Raw genomic sequence first — 24003 nt, 5'->3', positions numbered from 1 at the left:
GATGCTATCAGTGTCCCCGATTTGCATAAAAGTTAAGAAAACCTGATTACTACCCCTTTAAGAGTCAATGTACTGAATTGCTGAATTTTCACATCTGAAGTGGAATGCACGTGTGTTCAGACAGTGCCGGATTATGTCAGAGGTCATGACACTGTTGACGAGTAACGACTACAAGAAGCTGAAGATACGTTGTGATAAAAAAAAACAGCTATGGTAAAATGAATCTGTATAATGTCGTTTCTCTTGGGTAACACAGCATTGAATGATCCAATTCATTTTACACAATTTAATCCATTGAACCTTTCCAGTGGGTCCAGGGGATCAAGACTCAGTGATTCACAACCAGAACCAGAACAAGTTTCGCTTTGTTAGTGTCATCATAATTTGTAAGAAATAATTTGGAGCTCCTAGCTTTAAATACAGAAGTCATCAATTGGTTTTACTATGGCCAAGGAAAGCAAAGACAAATATCTATAACTATATTCTTTTCTAGAAATTAACAAACTAAATCTACACAAAAATGAAATTCATTGGTCTGATCAGGCAGTTCTCTCCAAGGAATATTACTTATTGGCAATGTATGGTGCTCTTTACAGTATGCTCCTATGATTAGATTTCCATAAAATGAGGAATACACTGTGTTAAGACACAAAAAACTAGACTGTATAGTAATGAAGATTAGTAATCTGTCTCTATTTCTATATGAATCTACTAATTTTCTTGCTCTTGCATTTCAGTGTCGAGATTTCCACAAGTTGGACAATATAACAGATATTTGTGATTTTGTGAACCAAACAGCAAGTTGTGCCATTGATGAAGGTTTTATTACATATACCTCATTTATATACTGTTATTTCTCCACAGAGCTGCTACCATTAGCTGTCTTTATATTGGTAAGTATCCAAGCGTTAAGCTGTCTTTATATAAGAAGTAATTACTACTTTTCCTTCACACATCTTTTAACATAGCTGTTTTTATATTGGTAGCTATTACAATAAAATGTTTACCATAAGCTGTCTTTATATGGTAAGTATTTACACAATTTCTACCATTAGCTGTCTTTATACTAGTAGGTATTAAGTATACACTGTCTACCCTTAGATGTCTTGATATTGGTAAGTATCCACACAATTTCTACCATTAGCTGTCTTTATATTGGTAAGTATCCATAAACTCTCTACCCTTAGATATCTTTATATTGGTAAGTATCCACACAATTTCTACCATTAGCTGTCTTTATATAAGTAATTATATAATATTTATTATATTGGTAAGTAGTTGTATCTACTTTGCCACACAATTGCTGATTTCCTTTACATTGGGAAGTATTTTCTTCATACTTCCTTTTTGATTTATTTCAGCTGATCTGGTGGTTATTGTTATTTATTGGATTAGCTGTAACAGCTGATGATTTGTAAGTACATTTACACTCTTCTGATACACCTGATACCACTTCTGTACTGTGTCTGCATTGCAAATGAATTTGGATTGTACCCAGGCCTGTAGCTGAAGGGGGGGGGGGGGATATTTGCCAACAGCAATGCCTTAATTTGAAAAATTTGATTTTATTTTCAGTTTTTGTCCAGCTTTAACTGTGATATCAAAAACTCTTGGACTTAGTCATAATATAGCAATATCCTTTTGAAATAGAAACATCTGTATTTAAAGGGATTGTAAAGAGGTTTTTATGTTTATCGGGGACACTGATACCATCAATTTTCACCATTACAGATGTCTGTGGTTCCTGCAATTTCACTAAAACTAAGTGTTTTGGGGTGAAAATAAAGAAAATGAAAATTAATGAGCCATTCCTTAACCTATTTTAAGGTGTCACATTTCTAGCTTTTGGAAATGGTGCTCCTGATATATTTTCAGCAATAGCTGCTATTGGTAATGCTAAAAATGGAGATGCAGGGTTGGCTATGGGTGCTCTGTTGGGTGAGATTATAAGATTTTTACTGACCTTTCAGCAAGATTCATATATCATCCAATATATTTTGGTAAAATAAATGGTGGAATATTTCATTTCATTGTGGAATACTTCAGCATTATAATTTGTTTCAAACTGACAGATTGTCTAAGATACTCGACGCTCGTCTTTTAATCTCAGAAGCTGTAACAATCTGAACAACAAAACAAAACCTGAAATCCAGAACAATGTATTAGTGAAACATTGGTAGCAGCTAATGAACTTTTTATATGAGGGAGTATATCAATCATAAGTGAGTAAGTATTTCATACTGAAAAGTGGTATCAGGTGTCAAGAAGAGTAAGCATAACCTAGCCTGCCACACCTTCCATTGCTGCTCTGAACCTAAGCTGGTTCCAATGTAACATTTGAAACTACCTCTTCCAGGTGCTGGAGTATTTGTCACAACTGTTGTGGCAGGAGTCATAGCTATAATTTGTCCATTTGATGCCATGCAGCGACCATTTCTACGTGATGTTATATTTTATCTGGCAGCTGTCTTCTGGACATTTTACATCCTGTGGAAGAAGGAGATCACAAAATATGAATCTATTGGTATGTATCTTAACTATTTTAGACAAGCATTTTGATGTTGTTATCTTTGGTGCCACCCTTTAAGTATTCTCTTGATATTTGAAATCTGGAAATCTGAAAAAGAGACTTGAAAAAAGGAACAACAAATTACAAGGCTAACAACTTAAAGATTCACAAGGATCCTTTCTACTAGGTAATCCTTGACCAAACTTCTTGGCATTGATCTTTTCCAGATTATCTCTGGGTCTATTGAAAATAAAGAAAGATGACCTATTCAATAAAAATCTGTACAAGCAAGACAATTCCGTCAATCAAAAATCTAAACTAAAGAATAAGCAAAATCGAGAGTAAAAGTTGTATAGTAGTGGACTCCTTCTAAGAGAAGTATCATCAGGTGTTTCCAAAGGAGTGAGCACAATATTTCAACAGTGAAAATTCTAATTTTTTTGTATTACAGGTTTTATAGGGTTATATGTAGTCTATGTTTTAGTTGTCGTTGTTGGTAGATATATTTATCAGAAAAGTAGGGGACAACCAGCGCCACCTGTAACAGTTGTCACCCAAAATACTATCACAGGTAAACTTTTCTAGCTTTAGTTTAATAAGACACATGCTCACTAATTACATTTAAATGATAAAGTTTTTTCTATACATTGTTGAAACTGCTAATGATGTCATTGATGATGATGATGATGATGATGTAGTTTCATATTGATAAGGGTGATGTCATTATCTGATCATGTATGATCACTAGACTAGACAATTGATAATTCCTGATGATGATGATGATGATGATTGTCAGTATGATATTATATTTAAGCAATTCAGACTAGACAATTGATTAATCCTGATAATGATGATGATGATGATTGTCAGCAATCCAGACTAGACAATTGATTAATCCTGATAATGATAATGATGATGATTATCAGTATGATGTTATATTTCAGCAATTCAGACTAGACAATTGATTATATCTGATCCTGATGATGATACTGCTGATTCTATATCTGTAGATCCTAATTTATCATCAGTTAATACTCTGTTAGAAGGTCAGTATTATAAGATTACAGACTTTCTATGTAAATTGATCAAACTATATTGTTATTATTATGTTTTTGTGTTGAAACACATCTAAATCAAACTTTCCCTTCAGATATCATAAATACATTTCTCATTTTAAGTTTCCCTATCTATGATAGCATTAGTCCCAAAAACTCTGACACTAGCTTTAGGCATTGACAGATATTATTTATAGCTTGTCGTCTGGTGAAAATTCAGAGAGAAATGTATTAGTTTTGCCATAGTGACCTCATATATGGTGAGGTCTTTCTGAAGGAAAATTGGAATGATGCAAATTAATGGCCCTCGATCACATTAAAACCTTTTCCTAACCCTTATTTTTGTCCTACCTGTATATCTTTTTAATCCTTTTTGATGACATGAATTGGCAAACCCACAAAATCCATATTATGGACCTAAAAATATTTCATAATATTTATTGTAGATGAAAGAAGACCATTGTTAAATACAGATCAAAAATTACCAGCATACGTAGACAGCACAGTATCTGTAGAATATCAACCATATAGTTCAATATCTCATTTCTTTAGTTCTCTTAATCCTATTGATAGTGCTGCCTGGCAGAAATCATCTTGCTTTGGTAAAATATATCATATATTTAAGGTAAGAGTTACTCAGTCATTATGGGGGCTTGCTTTTACAGTTTCTTTGATCATTGGTTTCCAACGAACTGTTAATCATAGTTTAGATTATTGAAAGGATATAGACATCAAAATACTTGATTACCAGCAGATGGAGCTCATTGTGAGGTATACATATCACTTATCAAAATTAATATCTGACATGAGGTTCTCTAGAAATTGGACCAAATTGTACCTCTTAAGCTAAGATTCCATGCGGACATAAATGGCCCTTGCGGATCCGTCATGCGTCAAATATGATTCCATGACGGGTGACGCATGACGGGTCCGCATGACGCCTATATGGAATCTTAGCTTTATACTGTTGACTTATGTGTTTTGGATATAAATTCATGATCAGGACAATCTGACATTTTGTTCAATTGTTATTGATTGATCTATGTTTGACTTAAGTAGACAGTTTCACCATTTTCTTGACCAATTGTACTTTAGAAATGGGAATTTTTAGCTAAGCTAATCAGTAACATTGTTCACAGATCATGCTCAATGTTTTAGCCTTAATTTCCATGTGTGTCCAGAATTATCTGTGTTTGAATGTTAAAAAGACAAATTTTCTTGAGACACTGACATATATAGAAAAGACTGCATCTATAAAAATAGAAAAAGAAATTCCCAGTTTGAGATATTTTTGATGGAATTGTTGGTTTTTTGTACATTCCTTGTTCTTCTGAAAACTATTTACAAATATTCAAGACCTAAATCAACACCCAAAAATTCTGAACCTGTCCCTTTAATGTGATAATATTGTTCTGAAAATAAGAGTCAACATATTGGGATAATGTATGGTGCAACAGAGGTTGGGAAATTTGATATTTTTCATTTAATGTAATAATTTATACTTAATGTCTGACGGAGGCTATTTTTGACCGGCCATTTTAGACTGACAAACGGACATGTTTGGCAAATATTACAAACTCAGCATCCATGTGTTACGCTGGCTAGGCAATATCTGAAATTTGTTATCTGAATATTTTAGTCATATGTAAGATAACCTTGATTATATTCAAGTAAGGGTCAATATGATATCTGATAAAATATGTGTTTTATCAACTACTCCTGATGATTGTTATATAGTTTTTTTAAAGATGAACAAATCAATATGATGTTAATCACAAGTGTCAAGATAATTTTTGAATAGATGTATTGCCTGTAGTGCTTACGATCTTAGTGTCAAGAGCAACAAAGCGCTTTTTCTTTATCATGTAACTGTTTAGAGAGTTTCTAGATATTCCCACCATATTACCCTTTGTCAATACTTTAAGCTTTCTTTATTAAACTTTGACGGGTTTGGTCTTGAAACTGACTCTGGATGTTGATTTCATATCATTTTATATATTGATGAGATCTTGGATATTTAGAATTAAGTTGGCCAGTGACAGTAGGAAAGCTAAATGAATTTGTTGATACCTAATGGAGCCATAGTTTTAAGCACATGGATCCAATGTAGTTCTGTTCTATGTCTAGGGTATTTTCTAGGAAGTCATCCATTTGACTAATCGTAGGTCTTATTTTTCAGAGTCCAGCGGTATTTATGTTAAAGTTAACTATACCAGTTGTAGATTATGATGTAGAAAATCATAACTGGTGTCGATATTTAAATGCTCTCCATCTTACCACTGGTCCTATGTTTGCTATATTTTCTACTAAATGTAAGTATTACAATTTGAGTTAGAAAAGGAAACAAATGCGTATAAATATGCAAAAATAAACAACATTAGGTTTAGAGACACTCGGTTTCAGAGTAGCGCAAGAAGTGCCAAAAATTTGAACATGAACTCTCTCGTTAAGAGTACTGGTTATAGTGGTATGCCAGTCATCACATTAAAAAAAATATCATATTCGAATACTCTATGTAATCAGTTGATTAGAATACAACTCAAATTACAATCTATAAGGAGAAAAGCTCAGTAATCTAAATCTATTAAACTTGAATAAAACTGATAGTGAGTTGTATTAAATTCTACTCAGGGTAATCAGTTGATTAAAGAATACAACTCGGTAATCTAAATCTACTAAACTTGAATAAAACTGATAGTGAGTTGTATTAAATTCTACTCAGGGTAATCAGTTGATTAAAGAATATAACTCAGTAATCTTAATCTATTGACCCAATATGAAATTGATAGTGAGTTGTATTAAATTCTACTCAAGGTAATCAGTTGATTAAAGAATACAACTCAGTAATCTTAATCTGTTGAATATGAAATTGATAGTGAGTTGTATTAAATTTTACTCAAGGCAATCAGTTGATTAAAGAATACAACTCAGTAATCTCAATCTGTTTAACTAAAATAAAATTGATAGTGAGTGATATTAAATTCTACTCAGGATAATCAGTTGATTAATGAATACAACTCAGTAATCTTAATCTGTTTAACTAAAATAAAATTGATAGTGAGTGACATTAAATTCTACTCAGGATAATCAGTTGATTAATGAATACAACTCAGTAATCTCAATCTGTTTAACTAAAATAAAATTGATAGTGAGTGATTTAAAATCAGTTGATTAAAGAATACAAATCAGTAATCTAAATCTAACATTGATAGTGAGTTGTATTAAATTCTACTCAAGATAATCAGTTGATTAAAGAATACAACTCAGTAATCTAAATCTTTTAAACTTGAATAAAATTGATAGTGAGTTGTATTAAATTATACTCAGGGTAATCAGTTGATTAATGAATACAACTCAGTAATCTAAATCTGTTAAACTTGAATAAAATTGATAGTGAGTTGTATTAAATTCTACTCAGGGTAATCAATTGATTACAGAATACAACTCAGTGATCTAAATCTGTTAAACTTGAATAATAATTGATAGTGAGTTGTATTAAATTATACTCAGGATAATCAGTTGATTAAAGAATACAACTCAGTAATCTAAATCTAACATTGATAGTGAGTTGTATTAAATTCTACTCAAGGTAATCAGTTGATTAAAGAATACAACTCAGTAATCTAAATCTATTAAACTTAAATAATAATTGATAGTGAGTTGTATTTAAATTATACTCAGGATAATAAGTTGATTAAAGAATACAACTCAGTAATCTAAATCTATTAAAATAACATTGATAGTGAGTTGTATTAAATTATACTCAAGGTAATCAGTTGATTAAACTCAGTAATCTAAATCTATTAATCTTGAATAATAATTGATAGTGAGTTGTATTAAATTAATTAGGGGTTGCTTCATCTATTTGATCAATTTGTCAAACAAATACTTATTTACCTATCAGTTTTGCTTTACCACAGAAGAAAGCTCAATTTAGCATATCCTTATCACTTTCAAAATGAAAATCTGATATACGGGTTTACCTCAATTGAATAAAATTCTTGGCTGTCCTTAATGCCAGTGAGATTGTTGATAAAGCAACAAGAGTTTAACTTCCATGGTCTGTTTTTTTTAATTGTGGTAGTACAGGATATTGGATTTCGATTCTAAAAAGTGACACACGTAGCAGAAATTGAGTTTTATCACCTTGCAATGTAATATTCAGACATAGTATCTATTTAATAGGTTCCTAACTACTCGAAAAGTAAAATAAGTTCTACTCATCACAGTTCTGTATGGATGCAGGCTAAGAATAAGTCAGTTGTCTGAAGAACCCTGAGTAACATGATTTAAGTTTTAATATTTTTAATATGTTTTCTATTAAAAGTAGGACTGAAGTATATATTTAATGTATATCCAGTATGGGCTATAATATTACCTATAGGATTATTACTAACATTATCAGTTATATTATCATCTAAACATCATCCTCAACCAATATATCATCCTGTAAGTTATTTTACATAGTTTAATATTATATATCAATGTCTACAATTGACAACCTTCTTCTTTATCAAGATCTACAATTCATGACCTTCTTCTTCTACTGTTGAATGACCACTGTGGGTGGGTTTTAAATCCTAACAGCCCTACTGCCAACCGCTTGATTTTTTTTAGAAATATGTGATTCCTATATTGATGTCACAAAAAAATCTGCCAAATTGAAAATGTTTCGTATGACATCTGCTATCCTTAAAATGAACAATATTTTTATTAGCGGTTGGGGCGGTTGGTATTTTAAACCCACCTGACCGTCATCATCATAATAATCTGTCACTTTAGGGTGTGCGCATGTAATGCATGCGAAAAGACGCTGCATGGCGTTGCTCATCTTCGTTAGTCCAATCAGGTGCTTAAAATTCCAAATGAACTTCTTATAGGAATTACAGTTCATGTTTAATAATGTATATTATATGTTTCAGTTATTTGCCTATTTAGGATTTCTAGTAGCTGTTATATGGATATATTGTATAGCTAATGAAGTTGTCAACATTTTACAGGTATTTTATAAGGTTTTTCTGCAACAATATCAAATAATGTGCACTATTTTCCCAACACAAAATAGTAAATGCTTTTTATATACAGGTATATTATATCCAAATTTTAAATAATATTAACTTTTCTCTCAATACACACTTCATGATGTTGTCTCTTAAGCAGCAGAAAAAGAAAATTGTTTCTCTCACAATGTGTTATGATAATTTATTTTCAGACTTTTGGTATAGTATTTGATATAAGTAATGCTATTCTAGGATTAACATTTTTAGCTTGGGGTAACTCTGTTGGAGGTAAGAAAATATACTGCAAATTTGACCTTTTAAAGGGACAACTTCACCATTTTTGTGACCAATTGTACTTTTAAGTCTCAGAAACGGAAATTTTTGAGCTAATCTATCAGTTATAGTGTTCACAGCTCACCGTTGAAATTTGAGCCTTCTAATCCATGTGTGAACAGAATTTTGACAATGAGTTTCAAAGAGCATTTTTTTATGTATTTTATAGAGCATATCCATTGTTGGCAGTTCCATTAAACATAATGTACTGTTCTGTATTACAGATTTAATAGCAGATACAGCAATGGCTAGACAAGGTTATCCTAGAATGGGAATATCAGCATGTTTTGGTGGACCATTATTTAGTATCCTTTATCTTTTTATTATAAAAAAAATAAATTTCTGGATAAGTTGATGACTAGGGGTTAATTTAGAGGTTTCAAATAGGCAATAATATTGGTCATAAAATGTTTGAAGGAATATTATATTATTGTATAAAATTAGCAAAGAAGGCCAAAGATGTGGGAGCTCCAAATTTTTTGGCAGAAAAGAGGATATCTGCACAAATGATTTCATAAAAATTACCAGAATTTCACGCAAGTTTTTTTCTAGTTTCAGTCCAGTTTTCCTAAGATCTTTGTGGCTTACCCCTACGAAGCAATTCATAATCAAATTATGATTTTGAAACTGGAAACACAAAATTTGAAAATTGCATAATACTTCCTTAACTATTGTTAGATTTATTATTAGGTATTGGTATACCATTTACTATTGGTACTATCAAACAAGGTGGTAGTTATAAGGTAAGATTCTTAGTAATTATCAATTGACTTCACTTTGGTCCTTTATAAACACATGAGCTTAGTTATTTGTTTTAAAATATCGCAATTAACTGACATACACCAATCATAAGTTAAATTCAGATGACAAATTCTATAAGATGATCTAAAACATTATTTGGTATACTGGTCATGTATTCTCGAAAAGATCGTAGCGCCAGGATATCCTAGAATCATTGTTAGAAGATACGAACCTAGGACATCCTAGCGCTAAGAACGTTTCGAGAATACATGGCCTTGAAAATGGTATCTTTTGCTTACTTAGCATGCATTATCTTCTGTTATCAGATGATTCAGGGAGGAAGGTTTACAATATAGTGTGTGCTTTCTTAAACTTGATTCTTTTTACTCACCCATATCTCTCTTGGTAAATTTACATTGTCATTTCCTTTTAAACGCCATAGAATCTAATCTAGCTTTTTTATGTTAAAATTTAAGCATTTTAAAGGGACAGATGCACCATTTATTTTTACCAATTGTAAATTTGTCTCAGAAACAGGAATCTTTTATTTGAGCTAATCAGTAATAGTGTTCACAGCTTACTGTCTAAAGTTAAACCTTCAAATCTACGTGCTTGAATATTAAAATGACGACTCGTCAATTTAAGATACTCCGTGATATATAGAAAAGACATATAGAGAAATAGTGAGTAAAATTCCTAGTTTGAAGTATTTTTAAAGGAATTATGCGATTTTCTTACGTTTCAAGTACTTCTGAAGTCTATTTACATATATTCAACACTCAAATCAACCCCCCAAAATGGCTGTAAAACATGTATTTTTTAACTTGATTGTAATTACAGATCAATCTGACATTAGAAGAATATGTATTAGCAGGATTCCTGGGATTCAGTCTGGTATCATCTCTATTAATAGTATCATTATCTAAATTTAGAATGTCACGTGGTTGGGGAGTTTACCTGATGATTCTCTATGTTGTATTTCTAGTCATAGCTATCTTGGCAGAAACTGGTGTCATAAACGCTCAAGTTTAATATGTGTAATTTGGTTCCTGCAATTCCACTCAAACTACATGTTTGATGATGACACTTATTGTATAATGTATGCTTTATCACATAAGGCCCTTCGTAATTAATTAGTGACATCATCTAACACATACATTAGTGGAATTGCAGGAACCACAGAAGCCTGATTGAAAATTAGAATGGTATTTGTGTTAGTGCAAATAAAATGACACTGGATATTAAAATTATGGCCAGTGCTTAGTGCTCAGTTTGCAAATCTTAACTGCGCTCAATTTCAAAATGTATTAACGCATTAAAACTTGAGATGCTCTATGCAGCAAGTGAAACCGGCGTTACAATGTGATGTCATATGCTTATAATGCAATATCTTCACAATGTCAAGCTATTACCAACTTTGACCTATACCTTGACTGCAATAGCCACCTTTCTTGTATCATGGAATACAGTGATTTGATTGGATTGTACGCCAGTAAATACAGTCAATCAAATTCTCAACAGACAGTAAACATTTTGGTTTACTTTTTTACAGAATTTCTGTCGAGAGCTTTTATTCGCTGTATTTGCTACAATCCAATCAAAATGCTGCATTTTGTAATACAAGAAAGGTGGCTATTTCATTCAAGTATTAGACAAAGTTTGTAATAGTTTGTTATTGTGAAGATGTTATTACAGGGTATATAATATTTATTTACTTACAGTGCTTAAAGTATTAAATTGTTATTTTGTTATAATGAAGATGAATTCCATATTTATAATATTTTTTTGTAATATTTATATTTGTTGAATTGATGATATATGTTATAGTCAACAATAAAACTTATTGTGACCTCTCATTGTGTTTACACTTACTTGGTATTAAACTTTATTTCTAAAGTTCTCATTGCTAGGCAATGATTGCTTACTATGAAAAAAATGAATTAGATGAAATAAAAGGCCTGCATTTGAGATTCAACTTTACGCGCTAAATCTTCCAGGATGGAACTTGATTGTTGAGTTCTGAACAGGTTTCCGTCTTTTCAAATTCTGGCCTTAATCAAATAGTACAGAATTGGTTGTGTCACTTTTTAAAAGTTCCCACCTATTTCTTTCTCCATTATTGAATTCTGTCTACATGTATTACTATGATGAAACTCAATATGAACCTAGTTCCAAATTGTTTTAATGAACATCAATTACAGGAATCCTGAATGTGCAGAACTCTCCAACCACCTTATCTCCTTTAGCAGACTTGCCAGATTAATGATGCAGTGTGCAATGAGATGTCGTCGTATATTTGCTTCATAATTATATAATATATAAGCTCTATGATTCAGCATGAGGCCTTGATGTAGTTATGGCTCTGATAGTTTATATATGCAGCACTCTTATTTGGCAAGAATTAAAGCAAACCATATAATATAAATGATGTTTAATAAAGACAATTTCATTGTTTAGATATAATATGAATCAAGATGTTTCTTCAGGTATAGTGACTTTCTGACCAAATAAACTTTTATATAGATCATCTCTGAAATAACAAAATAACTTGGATTTAAAAAAGTGCTAACGAAAACAATTTTTATTTACATATGGGGGCTACCATTTCAGGAAATGTTTGTTTCTACTACATAATGTTCACTATAAGGAAATCAATAATGAAACTGCTGAGCTTTTTAAAGAAAAGGAAATAAAAGGGATTAATGCATTGATTGTGACCTTCATTAGTCATTTATCTTAAAGGGACAATTGCCCCATTTTGGAGGGTACAAATATCACATTATTCCTTTAAAATACCTGAAACTAGGAATTTCACTTCCTATTTCTATTATGTCTTTTCTATATTGCAGTGTCTCAAGAAAAGACATATTTTTAACTTTCAAACGCAGATAATTCTGGACACACATGGATTTGAAGGCTCAAATTTTGACAGTGAGCTGTTTGCACTATTACTGATTATCTTAGCTAACAAAATGGTAAAAAAAATGGCGAAATCTGTTCCTTTAATGCACTGATTTCATACTTTTATAAGTAGCCTAGCTTAATACTTACAGATTTTCAAAGTAACCCTATAGTCTATGTGGACTCTCAAAATACCGTTTTTAGTCACACAATAATAATTCAGCTATAACAATAAAAATACATACCTAGCATCATCATTCCAGTCTGTAAAATCTACAGGTGCCATAAAATTAACTAACTTAGGATGTACATTATATCTGAAAATTATTATTGTAGATATTAACAAATCATACAGACTGTCACAGCTTAAACAAGCTTTTATCACAAAATTCCTAAATTATTTTAAGCATATTGTATCATCTTCACATTGTCTAACTATTACCAACTTTGTGTTATACTTAGACTACAATAGATCTTATTCACACGTCGGCCATATTGAATTCAGAACGAGGCTCATTACGCAAATCTTGAAAAGGTAACCTTATGTCACTGCAGTAAAATCGCCACCTTGACGTCTTTAAAGCCTCCTTCTCCAATTCCACTAACTCAAAACTAATATTTCACATCATTAAATTTAGAATTGATTAAGTTATTTAATGATACTATCAGATGAATTTTGCCTTCACACATTTTCTAGAAAGGAGAGTTTTAAGGCCATTTTTTTGCTGTTTAGTAAGTGTTTAATGACGTGAAATTGTTTATTCATTCATATAACTTCACCATCTTATCAATCGATGACATAATTTGTGTTATGAACCTCGCTTTCAGTTTTCAAAAACAAGGCGTGAATAAGGTCAAGTGTTTAAATGCAGAGATTTGATTGAGAAGATTTTTGAGGGTGTACATACCTTAATTTTCTACCTTTACTAGCTTTAGTGTCCACATTTCTTTTAACTTTAGTTCTACTTTTCTGTACTTCTAACCATTGTCTAAACAATAAAAACAAACAATACTTTAACTAAGACCTTTCTTCATATTAGTTGTTTTCTGAGACAAGTTACTGATATCTTAACATCTTCACAATGTCAAGCTAGGTGATTAGTAGATATCAAGCTATTATGAACTTCTTACTTATACCTTGAATGCAATAGGCACTTTTTTTGAATCACTGAATGAGGCAATTTGATTGGATTGTATGCCAAGCAAATATAGTCAATCAGAGCCCTTGACTGAAAGGATATGAACATTATAGCTTTCTGTTTCTGTCAAGACCTCTGATTGGCTGTATTCTCTAACGTACAAGCCAATTAAATCGCTTCATTTATAAGTATTAAGATAACTGATTTCTTTATAAACCTACCTGCCAAGAGCTAAGGGATCATCTATTTCTGAAGATTTTCTATCAATAAATTCTCGTAACATGTGATGATAAAAATCACTATCATCAAATATTTCTACATCATAATCATTTACAGCTGAGTTTATCGGCCTCTCATTTACAACCTTCAAAAATAATGACAGCATAAATATGATAAACATTTCTTATTCAGTCTCTGAAAATTGAAATTTTTTCCAAATTTTGTTTGGGACGAACAGCTTCTGATAGGTATTTTTGAAAATTGTTGGTTTAAATAAGAAACTATGCAATTTACAATTCCACGAGAATGATTCACAGCTGAATATTGACCAATCCTCTTAAAATCAGCCGCCATGTTTTACCCACAAACAACAAAGCGACAAATCAATTTTTACAAAATAAAAAGCATTAAAATCTGCAATTGGTTCTTTTGGCTTCTGTCTACTTATGTTAAGATAACATAAAGCAAAAATACACAGGTAATGACGTCAATATCATCTTCAACTATGAAATATACTTTGTTTGATTCTGACCTCATCATTAGGGAGTTCTTCTTCTGGTTTTTCTTCTTGTGTTGTACCCATTACTCTATAATCATTTCTCTTTAACTGAGTTCTTTTAATTAATCTGTCTTTATCACTTAATATCTGTCAAACAAACAACAAATACTGTTAAACATATTTGATATAAGCATAATATCTGTCAAACAAACAACAAATACTGTTAAACATTTTTAAAACTTTGAAAAATCTGAAGGTATTAACTCGACCTATGTCGGGATTGAACCCTGGACCTTCAGGTGAGTGTGCAAGCGTCTAACTCACTAACCCGCAATTAGAATCAGAGATTGAAATAGAATTTGTTGGTCCTCTCTTGAATAATGTCCTACCTGATCTATCTGTTTCAAAGCTGACTGATTAAAAGCACTAAAACCTTTACTTTTAATTTTGCCTGAAACTAACTGTGTCTTTGAATTCCATTTATTGATAGTCTCGTTCCTGAAATGTCAAAGAGAAAGAAATAACATCATGCCATATAACTTGATGCATAATATCCCTCTTTCCATTGAGAACAGGATGTCTGATTTTAATTCTAAAAAGTGATATGGATGGTGATTTATAAAGATCAACTCACCTAAATGGAATAAAGTCTTTATGTCTTTTAGCTAAAAATTCTGGATATTCATCTAGTGGAATTTTACGTTTAGCAGGAAGGACAACTTGTGGTGTAGTTTTATTCTCACCACCATCTTCTTCATCACTGGTAATTTCTTCATCATCTTCAGGAGAAACACTTGTTACTGCTTTCCCTTTTGTAGAAGGTGGTCTTAAAAAAATTCAAAATAGATTATGTTTACTTGTCAAGTAATTGCAACATATGTTGATTACTTATCACCATCTTACAGAAAGATAAATTAATTTGATGCTTACAGTTAGATGATTGATTACATCAGAGGTAATTTCCGAGCATGTGAATGCACTATGCAGTGTACAAAAAGGGAAATTTTTCCAGGACAACAGGAGTAGCATACTTTCTTTTGATTTCTAATTCGTCAAGGTATATTTAAAGTGCAGAGCTAGTATCACACACGGCACTGGTCCAAATGCCTTGATCCTTTTTTTGTCAACCATTCTAACCAATGACAGACGAAAATCTGGTTTAAGAAATCTAAAGGAAACTTTCTTAGGATCGAATCCCAACGCTGTTAATCAACTATGCTGAAATTTATTTTTTTAAAAACTTACACAATAATTTCTTGGTCTTGTTTCGTCACTATTTTGTTAGTAGCTGGGTTTTGTAATAATAGTATAGTTTGTAGTTGGACTAGTTTATCTAATAACGTTCTTAATTCATACTGGGCTAGAAAAAATACAAGATTAATCAATTTCAAATAGAATGTGTCAATTTTAGTCTGTTTGCTATAATGCTTATTGACCAAAACCTGGTTTCAACAAAGCAACTGTGTCAGAACATACATACCATCAGTAGCTAGATCGTTGAAGTCGTCCCCACCTAACTCAGTAAATAAGGACCAGATAGAGGGTTGTGGTAGTTGATTTATACTAGAGACTGTTTTCTGTAACTTAATTCTACTCTCTAATAATCCATCCCAAACAGCTGAAATAACAATAATAGAATTTTCATTTCAAGCTTTTTTATGTGCATTCCATTTTTTTTATAAACATTCTTTATCTTTCATTGAGACACGAGCACAAACAAATATGTTCACATTACCAAAAGTCCAAAAGTGAGAGCCTTTTGATCGTGGATGTATCCATTTTCTCAATACTTAGTATTCATATATATAGATAAAATAGAATGACCATAGATAGGAATCTAGGCAGTAAATTTTGTAAATTATTGACAGTTTTGTTTTCTCCTGGTGTGTAACAGTCAGAAATCTTGGATGACGAGAGCTTTTTTTTTGTGAGACTGATATGCTATCTTTGCATGAACGTTGTACTGAGCAGAAATAACATTATCTTCCAGCGAACACTAGGTACTGTCTGTCTTTTACATTTTGAATGACCCAAGATAACAACTTAACTCATTTAATCTCCATCCTATCTTTTTTGTCAGTTTTTTAACTTTAACTTAAGTGACGAATATTCATTTACTTACCCAACTGATTTTTAGCTGCCTTGCCTTTCTCTACATCTTCATTATTGGTATCTAATGAAAACTGTTTGATCCCATCTTTCTCAATAACTAAAAGAAAAAGCAAACAGCAAATTGATATAATAATTATTTCAGGAAAGCTTGGCCCAATTTTTGGAAAAACCCAACTTGTTGCAATATTCTACGTCAATTTTAACATTATTTTTTATCATCTACTTTTCTTTAGAATTTAATATCATATTTTGCTTTTTATTTTTTATTCATACTGTAGACATACCAGTTTTAGTTTTCTTGTTTTTAGGATCATCAACTTCATCAGAGTCTATTTCTTCATCATCCTCATCATCTTCAAGATCATCATCATCATCAAGATCACTTTCATCATCATTATCATCATCCATGTCTTCTTCTTCATCATCATCATCCCCATATTTCCCATAGTTTCCATCATCAACAAAACTGAAAAAATAATCATGTATCTTAACATTTTACAGTCTGATTAGAAATCCCATTGTATCATGGGTAAAGCCAATTGAATGGATTAAAGGAACATGCATTAAAGAAAAAAAACTCAAATCTTATTCATACCTGAATTCATCCTTTTTACCATTCAGTTTCGACTTTCCTTTTTTCTTTTCTGACTTATCTTCTTCTATAAGGAAATCTTTACTGAAGTCTGTTTCAAAGATCATCATCATCATCATCATCATCATCATTATCATCATCATCATCAGAAGATGATCTATAATGTGTAATGTAAATACATTTGCAAACTCGCATGACTTTATTTATACCTAGATTGAACTACATTCTTCCAAGTTACCAAATAAATATCTAATGTATGATAAACCACTGCTCCAAAATAAGCAAGAAACAGAATTCCACCAAATAGGGTAACATTACAGCCATTTTATGAGAATTTTGTCATCTTTGATGTCTTAACTCATCCACGGCTTAGTTGAGTCTGAATAAAATGATTGAACCCATACAAGGCTTCACATAGAGTCTGTAGACTGAATAGCATCACATGCCAAAACAGTTCATATTCTCATTCTTAATGATCAAATGACCCTAAGCTATTACCTATTAAATTGGTTCACAGCTTTCTTCAGAACGGACTGATAATGTTTCTCTGCATTCTTCAATTCATTATCATCATCTTCAACATTATACATATCATCATCATCATCATCATCATCCTCTCCCTCCTCCTCATTGTCATCCTCATCGTCAGACCTATCAATAACAAAAAATTATGATCTAACAATATGATACAAATGTTGTTGGGGCAATCAAGACTGATATAACCATGTACAATGAGGGAAATTTCACCAAAGAAACACTGTCCAGACATCTATAACAAGCACAAGACAAAGAAGCACTAAAAGTTTAATCTTTCAATGACATATCGGCTGTACATTGACCCAAAATTATAATACCCCTAATTCCCTTCCATATTGACTGATCCAAGATGGCTATTAACCCAATTCAATGTCGTCTGATGAGTGCATAACTGTACACTTACCCATATTCATTTAATGACATTGATTGAACTTTATTTTTCAGATTCCCATTGACTTTCCTTTTAGTTTTTGTCTTTTGACTACCAACTTCTTCTTCATCACTTGAATCATTGTCAAATTTCTTCTTTAAAGCATGTAACGCTTTTGTATTCACTTTTTGTTCTGAAATCATAAATTACGTATAGGAATTGTCTCATATTCAGTTTCCTTGTAGCTCTCATGATAATGGAGACTGTTTCAGATGTATAATCTTCATCAGGAAAGCTTGGTTTGAAATTCTAGGTCAACTTTCCGATATATGGGAAGTTGTAATGGCAAAGTAAGTAAACTCATTTATCAGGAGCAAGAAGTTAAAAGCAAGAATATTCTAATATATGGAAATGGCATTTTTTTGACTACAATTTATATATATATGGTGTCAAAATTTTATATAAAATTTCTCAAAAAATTCAGTTAACAAAAGAATTTGTATCAAGGCTTATATGGCCAGTGCTTCTATAGGAAAGTATCTTCTATAACACCCAACACAAATATTCTTTGTTTAATGTAATGTTTGAATTCTATTGAAGAAAAGATTTAGATACATTTTTTAAGATGCAATAGGGGTAAGAAAGACTAATACCTTGGAGATCAACATCAAGTAACTTTTGTCTTGATATTTTTTTACCCACATATTTATTATCTTCTTCACTCAATAATTTAACAGACTTGGTTCTCAGAGCACTTCTTTTAGTATGAGAACCGAATTTATCATGGCTGTCTATTTCATCACCTCTATGAGCTAACTTGGCTAATGTTACTGAAATTATAACCCATATCTAGTATTACATTAGTTATTATACACATTATAGATATCATACAGTTGATCAACTCAAAAAAAAGACTTCTGTCACTCTTTAGTTGTCACAGATTTAAATCCATTCAACTTTAATATTGTTTGAAATAGTAATGATAGTCTTAAAGGAGCACCTTCACTATCAGTTTGACCAATCATACCTTAGTTTCAGAAACAGCAATTTTTTTAGCTTACATAACCAAACCCATCTGTATTCATAATTATTCACGTTTGAAAGTTAAAATTCGACTCAAATTTTAGTGAGATTCTGCCATATATGAAAACACACATATAGGAATAGACAGTGAAATTTCTAGTTTGAGGTATATTTTAAGGGATTATGTGCGTTGTGCGTATTAGTACTTCTTCAAGACCCAAATCAATCCAAAAATGATGATTGTTCCCCTTTACTGGGAGGGGATCTTCTTCTTATATTCTAAGGCAACTTTTATTTTCATTATGGGTGATGTGACGGAAAGATTCAATTCTGAGATCATTAGGTTCCAGGCAAACATGCTCTCTTGTCTTTCAAATGTTTAAACTATGGCAGTGTAATAGCTTACTAAGTAGTTGGAGGTGCCTTAGGGTCAATCCTCTTGAATGTATCTAATTATTGTAACAGTGGCTACAGCGAAGTGTATTCAATAATTTAAAAATAAACCACGCCCACTTTTAAACAACACGTGGGTTTGTTTACATCCATGTGGCACTGAATCTAGCGAAGTACGACCTTAATTTTCAGAAAAACATACTCAGTCAGATCGAGCATAGTACATTTGAATAATATATACTCACGATCAGACAAATCGTCTTCGGGATCTTGAAATATTGGAGCAACATTTGCCAAGTCAGAAAGTTTGTCTGCAAGAGTAGCCATCTTGAAATAAATACGAAACCATTGCCAGTGTCACATTGAAATCACTTTGTTTTTTCGCGATCGTGTTAACACAAAATTTTTAATGAAAGAATTTAAAGAAAAATTGAATAGCGTTTTTGAGAATACTGACCACTTCAATACTTTGAAGTCTGAAAATGATACTTTTGGAAAAATGAGTAATACGAAAATACATTTTTGATATGGAAGATAACTTTTAGACTCAGACCACAGCTAAGTCTTTTTGTTCTGTACGAAGCCGTATAGAGATATATACGGCTCTGGTTCTGTAGTGATAAATGCTGTGAATAATCACTTCTCAAATTAGAAATTTTAACTCTCTTTTTATTTTCAGTTTGCCTGCATTCAGTTCTGTCCATATCTGCCCTGACCCTGCAACGTCATTTTTTATCTTTTCACATTTAAATTAAAATCTGTTTAAGATTATAGAATAGAATTATCCCGTATTTCATTTAAGTCCAAAGACATAACTTGGAAACTATGAATAGGTGTAATAAAATTATCCATAGAAAGGTAACAATTAATAACTCATAAATTTACATCATATTTTATTAAAATATTCATAATGAAGTATATTCATTTCACATTGTAGAGTGTTCACACAGACATACATACTCACATACTCTCACACACTACTTTTCAAAATTTTATTTAAAGGGATTGTAATGAGGTTTTCTAAATTTTTAATGTGTGTCAATAGAAACATTTGCACAGTTCCAATTTTCATTCAGACGTCTGTGGCTTCTGCAATTCCACTTGATGAAGTCACTAATCATGAAAGGCCTTATGTAATACTAGCACATTTTGCAATTAGTGATGTGATCAAACATTTAGCTTCAGGAATCATAGAAAATTACAGGAAACCTCTATACAATCTTTTTAACTTCAAAAATTATTTTTAATGGAAAGTTTACACATGTGTCCTCAATAATTTTTACAACTTCCATAACAAGATGAAAATGACAATGAAGAAAATGTCTATAATGAAATTGCAATCATGACTTGATACTGGTGTCTCTAGATCTATAAACAATGCCTTTCCTAGATAATTCTCGTACTATTCTTGGTGATAATTTACCAGTCACTGATATAGCATACACTCCTTTTACACATCTACCTGTAATACAAAAAAAAAACAATAATATTCATGAGATATTGCCATCAAAATTTTGCTTGAGTAAATTTCACCTATGTAGCCTGAAGCATGGTTTGTCTAAATTTAAATAAGGATCTACAAACAGATGTGACATTAGTTTCCAGAATGTTATCAGCATTTTCCCATGCATATATTCTTGATGAACGGTATTAATTGCATTGCATTATTCAACCATAAATTACCTATCCTCTGCCATTTGGCAACCCAACTATCTTCATTTCCCATCATTGCAATCATCCTAAAATATAAAATAAACACACTTTAAATGCTTGTACAGTTTATGAGTTTACCTTTTCAGATGTTTGTATTTGCCTTTACATTGATGTGTGCAAAACTTGTAAGCAATAATAATTTTCAAAATAAAAGCACTTAATAGCATCTACAAATTTCCTTACCCATCAAAGTTAGAGCTGGTACATTCATAGACATTATCTCTGTTATTTTTCATATGAAGATGTTCATCACAATTATCACATCCATCATATTCAAACTGTTCAAAAGTCTGAAAAAAAAACAAGAATAATCTTTAACAAGACGAAACCCTCTGAAGGTTATGGCTGTAAACATGCTTCCAGGTGTATGTAGGTAGGCTATGTTAACACCAACAGAAAAAATTTCCAAATCACTTCAGTTTCACTGTTTCAGTGTTTCAGTCTGAGTCTGTTGTTTTATTTTTTTTATTTTTCAGGGTCAATTTATGAATTTCAAGCATTTGATTGTTTGTTTACTTCTAATATCACTTCTAATATCACTTCTAACCAACCTTTATGAGTGAGCACATTAAACAAGCCCTCAAATGTCTTAAATCCTTTGGCACAGTTTCTAAAGACATGTTTTCGATTCCTTGTTTTATTTCATAAACATTTCTGATAGAGTAGCCTCCCTTACCTTCATTTTTGTCAGCGCATGGATACAAATTAATTGGTTATTTACATGATTCAGAATATAATTATGCAAATCCAAAGTCACTGAAAACACAAAAATATGAAATTCTACTCTTTGAAGAAAATTTTTATCTCATTTCATTCTGAATAATAATAATTTATTTGCCGGAAGTTCTTGACCGGAAGTAGCAGGTATTCTCTAAAGCAGTTGTTCGGTTGTTCCGCTTGAGTGGTTTCATATCAGTGTTATCTTTGTTGATGTCAAAATAACGGAAGGTGTTTATATTACCTACTTATCTTATCTATATATGACCCACTTTTACTGGTCGACCTGTCATGAAGTAAATAGTGTCGCCAAATTCAAATGATTCTATCTTATGAATGTTACAAGCTCAGCTGATCGAGGCGACATGTGTAACACACCCCTCTTCTCTTCGGCTAGGCTCGTATCTGACCGCAATTACACAATGTTTTTAATCTCATTTGTATATGAATTGAAATATTAAATCCTAAGTAGCTCTGAGAATCTAAGAGAGATGTCTGTAGAGAAAATTATTACTTGGAAGAAGGAGGAGAATTTCCAGTATGAAATATAGGTCAATTTTAGAGATTGTTATGAGTAATTATAAAAAAAACAAATAGGCTACTATAACACTCCGAACTGCTAAATGTACTGCTAAATGATACTTGCTAAATGATACTCGAAATCAAAAATAACATTTTGCAATACATTAGTTGCAGCAAAGCAACTATTAGGAAGTTTCAATCATCAAACCTTGTGTCTTTAATTCATTCACAGCCTAGAAAACCTTTTTTTCATGCTTTACTTAATTTGCTTTTTTTTTTTTTGTTAAAAGGAAAGTGGAAGATAGTCATACTTTAAACGTCATGCAAAATACTCAATTTTACCGATATATGCTTATTCAGAGTAATAACTTTTCCTTATACTAACTTTTGACCTTTGTATAAACTGTCATATGATGAATGAATATGTCATACCAAGTATTTCCCTTGACTCATAATTAACTTTATTATTCTATTATATAGATACTGTATTGGACTTTTGTTGTCGGTAAGGGATTTCCTATCATTTGTTACAGAATCAAAATGAATGGAGTTTAATGTCCTACTCTTCTGTACTTAATTGAGCTCATGAAGATGGACCTCCATGCAGTGTGCAATGAGGGCAATTTTGCCAGGACATTTTGAGGGATCTTTAAGACAGCCTGATGAACACAAGGTTTTTCCATCCCAACCCTTCCGACTTGCTTTACTGACAGGCGGGGTTGATTTTCGTCTTGAAACCTGTATATGTAAATAGTCTTCTAAAGTACTAGAAATGAACGAAAATTGGAAATAATTCTTATGAATTTTAGTCTATGTCTTTTCTATACATGGCAGTGTCTTACAGATTGGCTTAGCTAACAAAATTGCTGAGAAGTTAAGGTACGATTGTTAAAAAGAAAAGGCCCACCTATCCCTTAATATATATATCTGCTTACATTAAAAAATGTTCATACAAGATTTCAAACATGATATCAAATAAAAAGGAATTGATATAAGTAATTATGTGAAAAGTTAAAAAAAACATATGACCACTTCTCCATTTCTTTGAAATTGCCTTGGGTTGACAAGGTCTGTTGCCATAGTTTATTTGATTGAAGTCAATTGACCATGGCTAGTTGAGTTTTAGATAACTATCTGTAATCAAATCAACTAACACAGATATTTTACATTCTTACTTTGAACTTTATACTAAATTTAGAACTGAATACCTTTCAAAGAACAGATGTTGTTCAAAAAACTTTGATCTTCTTGTGCATAATATGATTCAACATGGTTTATTATGACCATTTAAACTATATGAAATTGTTCCCATTTACAGTTATAGCCTTAAACTGGGAAAAGATTTCTAATTTTGACCACAAGCAAGGCATGTCCAGAGGATAAAGTTGTCATTTGGTGACCGTTAACAGTTATTTAAAGAGGTATTCCGCTTTTTGGTAAAAAGTTTTCATTATAAAATGTCGTAAATTATAAATGAAAATATTTCTATTTAAGTAAGCTATTTATATCTATGTATCTTCTTGATCAAACTGAATTTGTTTCAAAAAGGTTAATTAAAAACAGAGAGTATTATTGGTCGAAACCTTTTGAATACGTAATACAGATTCCAAAAAGAATAACTAACTTAA

The 24003-nt window shown here is 31.5% G+C and overlaps 3 protein-coding genes across 3 annotated transcripts; 1 reads left to right on the top strand and 2 right to left on the bottom strand.

Annotated features, from left to right (window-relative positions):
* Positions 1 to 671: 671 nt before the first annotated feature.
* LOTGIDRAFT_224775 (hypothetical protein) lies at positions 672 to 10878 on the top strand (the record flags this gene model as incomplete). The annotated part of the gene is made up of 14 exons (XM_009048511.1): positions 672 to 893; positions 1362 to 1414; positions 1576 to 1619; positions 1828 to 1938; positions 2357 to 2524; positions 2961 to 3080; positions 4011 to 4189; positions 5744 to 5894; positions 7895 to 8013; positions 8487 to 8564; positions 8777 to 8852; positions 9122 to 9202; positions 9576 to 9640; positions 10479 to 10878. 14 exons carry the CDS (start codon positions 672 to 674, stop codon positions 10668 to 10670), a joined length of 1659 nt encoding a protein of 552 aa, XP_009046759.1. The 3' UTR covers positions 10671 to 10878.
* Positions 10879 to 12762: 1884 nt separating this feature from the next.
* Positions 12763 to 16012, bottom strand: LOTGIDRAFT_138224 (hypothetical protein; the record flags this gene model as incomplete). The annotated part of the gene is made up of 8 exons (XM_009048510.1): positions 12763 to 12856; positions 13448 to 13528; positions 13900 to 14014; positions 14414 to 14543; positions 14786 to 14887; positions 15117 to 15222; positions 15642 to 15756; positions 15910 to 16012. Coding segments are annotated over 8 exons (846 nt in total), but the record flags the coding sequence as incomplete, so codon positions are not given.
* Positions 16013 to 20303: 4291 nt separating this feature from the next.
* LOTGIDRAFT_237930 (hypothetical protein) lies at positions 20304 to 21913 on the bottom strand. Its single transcript, XM_009048509.1, has 4 exons — positions 21688 to 21913; positions 21320 to 21426; positions 21107 to 21162; positions 20304 to 20885 (listed from the first exon to the last, which is right to left on the bottom strand). Exons 1-4 carry the CDS (start codon positions 21754 to 21756, stop codon positions 20764 to 20766), a joined length of 354 nt encoding a protein of 117 aa, XP_009046757.1. The 5' UTR covers positions 21757 to 21913; the 3' UTR covers positions 20304 to 20763.
* Between the last annotated feature and the right edge of the window lie 2090 nt (positions 21914 to 24003).

This window comes from Lottia gigantea (genome assembly GCF_000327385.1).
Source record: "Lottia gigantea unplaced genomic scaffold LOTGIsca_123, whole genome shotgun sequence".
Taxonomy (NCBI): Eukaryota; Metazoa; Mollusca; class Gastropoda; family Lottiidae; genus Lottia; species Lottia gigantea.
This window is presented reverse-complemented; position numbering and strand designations above follow the sequence as displayed.